The sequence below is a fragment of the Scomber japonicus genome, chromosome 16, assembly GCF_027409825.1.
Source record: "Scomber japonicus isolate fScoJap1 chromosome 16, fScoJap1.pri, whole genome shotgun sequence".
Lineage (NCBI taxonomy): Eukaryota > Metazoa > Chordata > Actinopteri > Scombriformes > Scombridae > Scomber > Scomber japonicus.
Window position 1 is genome coordinate 31,983,461 of NC_070593.1, and position 9,139 is coordinate 31,992,599.

Sequence of the window (9,139 nt, forward strand, 5' to 3'; positions counted from 1 at the left end):
TCGACTCTATTATCTGCTATTTGACGTGACTTGACTTGAAAACAAAAAAAAGACTTGCGACTTGACTCGGACGTTTAAGACTCTGGACTTGTATTGACTTGAGACACATGACTTGATGACCAGCCGCCACCGCCGAATTTCTCACCACCAGCTTAGTCGGTGTTTTTTTTTTTTTTCCCGCCTGGGTTTGATATGGAGCAAAGGGGCCATCGGGTCGCTGCAGCGGGTGTAACGTTGGACCTATTATAATGTAATACATCCATGGCGTGCAATGACGCTCGCAGCTCAGTGTATTCAATCGGAGATTTCATCCGGAGTTTCAGTGACGGTGAGCGGCCTGACCCTGTTTCGTCGCCGCGTGCCGCCGCTGTTTAGAGTCGCTGTTCAGAGTCGGGGCAGACCAGGGGCAGACGCACAATAGACATACAACAACAGTAACAGTCACCTGTTACCAGCATTGCCATAGCGAGGAGCTAACATGTCCTTTTTTTTAACCTCCTCTCCTTCAGCCCCACATTCTCACTGCTGCAGATGTTGCTGCAACACAACACTAACACACACATAACACTCTAAACAGCAGGGCGCTGATTAACCTGGCCCCTGTTTAACTATACAGTGACATTGTTGTGTTTTTCTCTTAAACACCACAAATATAAAATATGAAATTAATATCTAAAATTACTTGGTATGAGTGCAGGCTGAGAATGGTGTTGTCGTAAATTTCTATTCTATTTTATTCTATATTGTCTTCACTTTATTTAGATTAGATTCACCGGGTGAAATTGCAATAATAAAGGTGACTTGACTTGGACTTGACTTGACTTGCTCAAAAGGAAAATTACTTGAGACTTACTTGAGACTTGCACATGTGTGACTTGATCCCATCTCTGCATTTCTCTGATAAACAGGCAACATTACAGCTAAGGTAACATGCATGCACTCTAATGTTGGGTAATGTCGGCAGAGAAAGTTATATGGTTACGTTTTTTTTTTAAGTTAGTGGCGTTTTGGACCATTTTGGACCGAGCTGGAAATGCTCACCTCGTAGAAATTGGGTTTAAATATGCAAGTGTGCTCGCTTTTCCACTATTTTCCACCACTCCTCTCCTCCATGTGCACTTGCTTACAACGAAGCCGGCGAAAAATCAATAAATTTAGCGGTGGATAATGATATAACACGTGCGACGTTGCTGCACGTGTGTTTGTGTAGTCTCAACCGTCATAAACAAAAGATTACGGAGGTTTGTGTCGCCGTGCGGGTAGGAGAGATAAGGGCTGTGACACAGGGGTGGAGGCCAGGTACTGTACTGATGTTGCAAGCTTGGTTTTCAGCTGTGAGACAGCAGGCAGAGAGCCTCCGTTCTCACCCGTAACAAATCACCAATCATGTGTCAAAACGAACGTTGCATCGGTGCAACGTGTTCACGTGTTTCACAAAACATTGAATAACACCTGGACCGTTTATGATAGTAACGAGCTATGAACGACATATGAATCGCGTCGCGAGATTCTCTGCTTTCCGAGGGTCCTTGAATGGCTCTATGACAACAAGGCACGGTATTGGGTGCGTGTAATCACGTGGTACGGGAGCAGATGCTAAACAGAGCGGAGCCAAATAAATGAATAATAAAGTAATAATCTACCATGTCCTGTGATTTACAAGTTGTGCATCATATCGTTACAGACCTGAAGGAATTCACACACAGTGAGCACCACCACTGAAGCCCACAGTGATCAAACACAACTGAAGAGGATTTTGAGGTAAAAAAAACATAATTAATCTCATTTAGAAAATAAATAAAAACACTAAATTGACCTTTGTCTGTGAAAATCGGTGACACTAGACATTCTCTGTCTCTGTGCACTTGTGTTTTTCAACTTGTGCATCTTTTAGCTACAGGTGAGGGGATGCCAAGGGAAGCCACATGCAGTGACTACCACCACTGAAGACCTGAAGTAAAACACGGAGAACGGGATTTTCAGGTGAAATATTTTTTTGATTTGACTACGCAGTCTGTTGCAGTGAAAGTTTATTTGGGATTCAGTTTGTGTCCAGGTTACCTCAAGTAAATTAAATTTGCCTACACACAATTATCTCAGCCAAGAAATCATGCATTCAGGTGTGCATGTGTCTGTCATCTCACAAACTAGGCATCAGGCTAGAATTTTATGTGCACACCCATAGCTGTGTGTAAAAAAAACCTTCTGTGGTTAAATCGTTTCAAACTCATTAGTACATGTTAAAATAATTGATATTAATGTAAAAAAAGATAGCTACTTCCCCGGTATTGCACTAAAAACACTGTAAAATGTAGAGAACTAAACTATGCACATTTGTTGTTTTTTTTAGTTGTTGTTTAAATAACTCTTTTTTTTCTCTTCTCTCTTTCATTTTGCTCTACGCAGGTGTGAAATGTATTACTGCAAGCAGTGTGCACATGAGAGTAAAACTATAATAGGTTTTACTAATCATATGAAACTCCACAGTAATGCAGCAAACTGCCCTTTTACCTGTGGTGTACCTAATTGTACTCGTGCATTCAGAAAATTTGAAGCTTTCAAGTCTCATTTGTACAGAGATCATAAAGGATACAAGTCTGACAAAAGTACTACAGATGAGCCTACTGGTACAACGCTGAGTTGTCAGATTGAATTTTGTCAGGGTATATTTACAAATGTGAAGGAATTGCTTAATCATCTGAAAGGTCATATAACAGAGGGCAGAAAAATAACATGTCCCTTCAGGGCATGTGAGAAAACATTTGGTGTAAAATCTACATTTGCATCTCACATTTCGAGAACACACAAAAAAAGTTTGGCAGGAGAAATACGTGAGGTGGTGTTTCCACACCCAGCCCAAGAAACACAATTTGAAACCCCTTGCCAACCTGTGAGTCCGCCCTCTACCTCTCTCTTCGAGTATGAAGGACATACAGACACAGAACTGGATGATGTTGTGGATGAAGACCTCTTTTAAAAAAACTTGTCTCTGTTTTACTTGAGGCTTCAGGCCAAATTAGTTTTACCAGCATCAGTAATTCAGACTATTATTGAGGAAGTCCAGGACATCCATGATGCTGCTCAGTTACATATCTTTTCCAAACTCAAAGAGAAATTGTCTCTGCTTGGGATTCCTGACACAGATATCACTAATGTAATTGAAGAGCTCACAAAAAATGACATATTAAAAAAAGGCAACAACATTTTGCGTACAGATCAGCGTCGCAGCCCGAAAAAAACATAAGGTATTGGCAGTTTATCTGACACTTGGTGATATTTTGCCCTACAACAGATCAAACATCGACCACATGCAGCTTGTTCTTCTCTGTAGAGAACAAGACTTCAAGTCATTCGGACAGGAAATTGTCTTCAGCCCACTGATAAAGGATCTGAAAGAGCTGGAGGACAGTGGCATTGTTTTGAATAATGGCAAAGTCATCAAAGGTTTTGTATGTGCGATAGCTGGAGATAATCTCGGCTCTCACTGTATTGGTGGCTTTGTGGAAAACTTCAGCAAGAGTTCCCATTTCTGTAGGTTTTGTGATGTAGACAGAGTGACATTTCGGTTGAGTCCACTGTCCACTGGGTCAAAGAGAACAAAACAATCATATCAGCAGCATGTACATGAACTGAGAGCGGGCAACACAGATACAGTGTGTGGCATAAAATTTGACTCTGTGTTCAACCAGCTTTGTTACTTTCATGTTTGCCAGCCTGGTCTTCCACCATGTCTTGGACATGACCTTTTTGAGGGTGTTGTATCTGTTGACCTGGCATTGTGTATGAACCACTTGGCAAACCAGGAAAAACAGTTCTCATTTGTTGAGTTGAACAGAAGAATAAGTCGGTTTGCATATCTTGGAAATGAAGCAGATGACAAACCGCCTGAGTTCAACCCCGGTAGTGAGAAGTTGCGTGGTCATGCTGTACAGAATTGGTGTCTCTTGAGAGTACTGCCTCTGTTAATTGGTGACAGGATCAACAATCCCTCTGAAAATGGTGTCTGGAAGTTGATTTTGCTCTTGAGAGAGATAGTTGCTTATGTGTGTGCACCAGCAATAACTGCAGATCAGATTGCCTACTTGAATGTTCTTATTGAGGAATACATTCAGTCCAGAGTAGAGCTGTTTCCACACCATCCTCTTAAACCTAAGCACCACTATCTCTGTCACTATCCTGAGCTTATCCTTCAGTTTGGACCTCTCATCCGTCTTTGGACATTGAGATTTGAGAGCAAGCATACTTTTTTTAAACAGTGTGCCAGGAAACTACACAACTTTAAAAACCTGTGTGCTAGTCTTGCAGAACGACACCAGCTCCTCCAAGCATACTTATGTGCAGGAAGTTTTTTCCCTCCTGTCATACAAGTTGAAAAAGGAACTGAGTTCTATGTTGATGACTATAGTGAGAGAATCAAGGTAGCAACTGCACCATTTAACTTCACACATGACTCTACTGTAGCCACATGTGCTGTCAAAGTCAAAGGGACAAAGTACAAAAAAGGAATGCATGTTGTTTTAGGACAAGATGATGAGGGCCTTCACATTGGTGAGATCATATTGATTTTGATCCACCATGGTGACTGTGTGTACTTTATTGTGAGAAGGCAGAAAGCTGTGGATTTTCCTGATTTGGGTGTTCACAGTTTAACAGAAGTTGTCCAGGAGTCAGGCTACACCTGTGTGAAGCAAGAAGACCTGCTTGATTATTATCCTTTAATGGGGTACAATCTGAACGGTACATCAGTAATCATTATCCATCACTCGCTCCCAGATATATACTAACATGGCAACACCAGGGGAGGACATAAAACAAGCTGTGTTGTCAGTACTACCCAGTTTACCAGAAGATAAACTACAGTCCCTCCTGAACAAGCTGGAAAGCATTGGTGTGGAATCCCTAAGTGACCTACAGTTTATTAAAGAGGAGGATGTTTCTGCTACAATCACACCTATCCAATGTCGAAGGCTTATCACCGCATGGCAAACTGAAGGTATTTTGCATATAAAAAACAATGCACAGCAACAACAAAAAAAGTTTATTAGAAGTTTGTATTTTGTCTGTAGATATTAAGTACTGCTGTCATTCTTCTTTTTCCCTTGTAGTGACCCTGACTGCCATCGAACCCCCCGACCTAATGTTTAATCCCGTCACACAGGATCCTTCATCTTCTCAATCCCGCTCTACCTCTCCAAGTCCGTTGAGCTATGATAGCTCCGGCATGACAGTGAATTTAAGTTCCTGGCCTGAAATCTTCACTTTTCCTTGGAACAGAATGCCTACTGGTATCAGAAACGCCATTGCGCAGGAGACACGTCCCTCTGCTAAAGACCGCAGGGAAATGGTACGGGTGGTTGTTGATGATATGAGGCTGAGTGCATTAAATCCATCAAAGTCTCAGTGCCAGACAGTGGCCAGGAAGATTGTAAGGGAGCATCCCAAAAGCTTTGCAGATGTCATGAAAGATGGCACTCTAATTGGCAGCGGCTTTGGATCCCTTGCGACTCAGTTAAAAACACGGGTAGAGCATGTTAATCGTGGGAGCATTCTCTCTAGACGAAGGAAGTCAAAAAATGTCTCAAAATCACCTGCAGATCTAGCTAGAGGACCAGCTGACCAATATGGCTGCGTAAGATGGCAGCCTGACTGTCCAGTGGACGAAACTGAAGAAAGTCTCAAAGATAAACAGAGAGAAATGAAAGACCTCTACAGCACTGAGGGGCCATCTGGTGCAGATAGAGGACATTTGACTCACTTAATGAAAGCAACCTACTACTTGCAAAGAAAAACTATCAATGCCAGCCCACCCCCTTCGATCACTGAGCTGAAGAATCAATGGCCATATCTTTTCACACCAAAAGAGCTTTACAGCCATTTCCAACTGCTTACTGACATTGACATACTGCATAAAATGGAGCAGGCCGTAGAAGACAAAGGGAAGCTGATCCTCAAGTTTTTTGAGAAGAAGACAGCAGGGCCTAATGCAGATGAGAAAGAGCGCATCTTGGTCAAGTACAGCGAAGACAAGTGTGATCCATTCCCATGTGTGATCCTCCTGCTTATGGCTCACTTCAAAGAGAACCCTGACGAACTCATTTTGCAGACAGATGTAAGTGTGAAATTGTAGTTTGAAGGGACAGCAGAAGTACACATGTTCTTTACTCAAGTGGAATGACCTCTCAATGATAAAACTAAAAAGTCATCCTATGAAAGACATTTCTGCAGCCCTTTTCTCACACTCTACCATTTCTCTTGATTTTAGAGGCATGCTATTAAGGTGTATTGGGTCATTATGATGATATACTCAAAATTGAGACTGAAAGTAATTGTCTGTCAATTTTTTCTGTTTTGTTTTGTTTTTAGGTGTTGGGAACCGCAGCTGATGCCGAAAGAACACTGCTGCTTCCTGACTCTCCAAGACTAATTGTCTTAGGTATGCTATAGGCTACAGTATTTCTAATGCCTACACACTAGGGTGTGTTTGTTTTGACTGAACTAAGATACCATATCTCCAGAACTAGGGGAGGGAGTTTCTTCAGATTTGGCACAAATGTCAATTTGGAAAAATGGATGAACTTATTAGATTTTGGAGGTCAGACGTCAGGGCTACTGTGACCTATGTGATGTGATTTGGCAAAGAATCCATACATTTAATATGACACATGTCTAATAGTATAAAATGAAGTGACATTGCCATTCCAAAAGGTTCAAGCTGTAACCAAAAGTTCAAAAGGCTTTATTTGGTGTAAAATAACAGAAAGGGATCAAAACCAGGCAGGCAGGACGATCAGCAGACAAATCGAAGAAGAGAAGGCAGAATCTCCAAAACCAGGGAACAGGCAGACAGGCAGAACAAATGCTGGAAAGCTAGGAACAAACACTCTAGACATCTGGCAGAGGACAAGAGTAGATGGACTAGTATGTGAAGGGGGGTGATAACTTATTATAATAATAATAATAATAATAATGTAACACCGTCTCCAGGTGTGGAGATGGGCAGGGAAACACATGTGAGGGGAATGGACTGATGAGGGTGGCAGGATCTGTAATGACAGGAGAATTTAGAGATCTGGTAAACATACACATAAACACACTGATCAACCCATAACTAAAGGTCTGCTTTACTGGGATGTCATCATTTTGTGCAGAAACCCTCCTCTGTCTGTTGTTCAACACCCACATTTGGTCAGAAACTAAATTAGTCACTCTAATCTTGGGTGCCCACCTTGAAGCTCTGCTAATAGTAGATCTTTCTGTACTGCTGAGTGGAAGATGTGTGTGATATATCCACATTTTAGCAGCATCCATATCTGAAACATTGCCTGCTGTCATGGAGACCACTTTGTGTTGTATCAGTCAGCTTTAATGGCCAATAATATCAACACATAAAAGGAATTAAAATGTTTGTGAAGTATTGCAAAGAGTTTATTGTGGATATGCTTATGTGGAAACGAGATTTAAAAAAACGAGATAAAACAAGATAAAAAAAAAACATTAACTTATAAACCATATGTTTGTTTATGTTTAGGTGAAGTGCTCACATCAAAGGAGTGGATGCTGAGCATCGAGGGGCAGGTGGTTGTGCCTCCACACCCCAACTTTTCGGCAGGACTGGCAGCGCTGTTTTCATCCTACTACAGCTTCAATCTGGTGTACCAGGAGCAAGCTGCATGCACCTTGGAATTCATCCAAAGGTGAGTAGATGCTTAGTACTTGTTAAGTTTGCTATCATGACAACTGGACAAGACATTAACAAGACATTATTTTGACTTGACAGTTTTTAAGTTCTTAAGGTACAGTCTTGTGGCAAGAAATGCAAACTACCCTTTTAACTGTTATGGCCTTACATAATGTGTGTGTCAGAGATATTTTCTATTTCAGCTTGCCTACGTGCCTGGACTGCAAAAATTAAATGATGAAATAGCATAATTTTTGTTGCAGATTTGCCCATGGAAGGTCAAACGATTGGCTTGTATTGTATGACCTGATTGATTTTGCTGGCTTGTCAATCAGCTGTGAGCACAGTTTTTCATGAAGTTTTGTCATTTTCTTATTTTAGATGTTTCGTTGGAATCAACCCCAGCAGTGGCACGAAAACAGCAAAGCTGAAGAACACCATCAATCCTCATGTCTCCTCCCTGCTGAGACGGCTGATGGACTATGAATGGCTTTCTGCTTAGATCCAAAAGAGGACTGTTCTACATTGTTCTACATTGTTTGATTATGTTTTGTTTTAAAACAAATTGTCTTTGACAGCTATGGGCCAATTTGACAAAATGTTGAACTATCCCTTTCATTTTTCTTTTTAAAATGTTTTTTTCCGTTTATTTCCTTTTATTTTTCTTCATGTTACTATAGATGCATCTGTTGCACATCTGTTAAAAAAAAGAATGTTTTAAGAAAGTTTTAATAAATATATTTTGTAGCAGCTCCGACTCTGTTATTATTTGTTTTATTCACAATCTGCATAATTTGCAAAGCAGCTAATGTAAAAACCATTATTAACTGTAAAACATTTTACAACAACATATTGTATTATTTATTTACAGGTATTTACTGGCAACTTTAGTTGCCAGGTAATTACTGTAATTTATTAGAATACAAGAAACAGTTGTAAACTAGATTACATTGAATTGCTGTTTTCTAAAAAAGAATACACTAAGTAACTGTAATTTATATACAGTAAAAACTTGTAAAAAGTTTACAGTAATATGTTGTAATATATTTTTACAGTAATAAACTGCGATTTTACAATAATTTGTCACAACTTTTTTGCCAGTTATTTATTGTAAATTCTACAGTCAATTCTTTACAGTGTGCGTAAAGATCGCTAGTATCAACACTGGTTACGCATGGAAAGACTGACGGATTTTACCCGGTTTACCTGTGGTCTTATAGGAGTGTGACACATCGTTGGAAAGCTCGCGAGATGTAGAATATCACTGCAGTGTCATTGAGTCTGAAATACCAACACACGACCAGTAGGTGGAAGCAAAAGACCGTGTATGAAATCGAGCAGCGAGAATGCTCTATCTGCAATATTGGCCACCATGGCGTCTATTTTGATCGGTTAACTGTACAGATAGACTCAAAATGACCAAGACAAGGTAAGGAAACAATATATATCGCTGTTGATGAC

At 40.5% G+C, this 9,139-nt stretch overlaps 1 protein-coding gene across 1 annotated transcript; it reads left to right on the forward strand.

The window, feature by feature from the left end:
• Positions 1-261: 261 nt before the first annotated feature.
• On the forward strand, positions 262-8,180 carry LOC128375020 (uncharacterized). The gene is made up of 8 exons (XM_053335237.1): positions 262-328; positions 1,233-1,369; positions 1,895-1,956; positions 3,293-3,531; positions 5,106-6,109; positions 6,364-6,433; positions 7,529-7,694; positions 8,060-8,180. Exons 1-8 carry the CDS (start codon positions 262-264, stop codon positions 8,178-8,180), a joined length of 1,866 nt encoding a protein of 621 aa, XP_053191212.1.
• Positions 8,181-9,139: the final 959 nt, after the last annotated feature.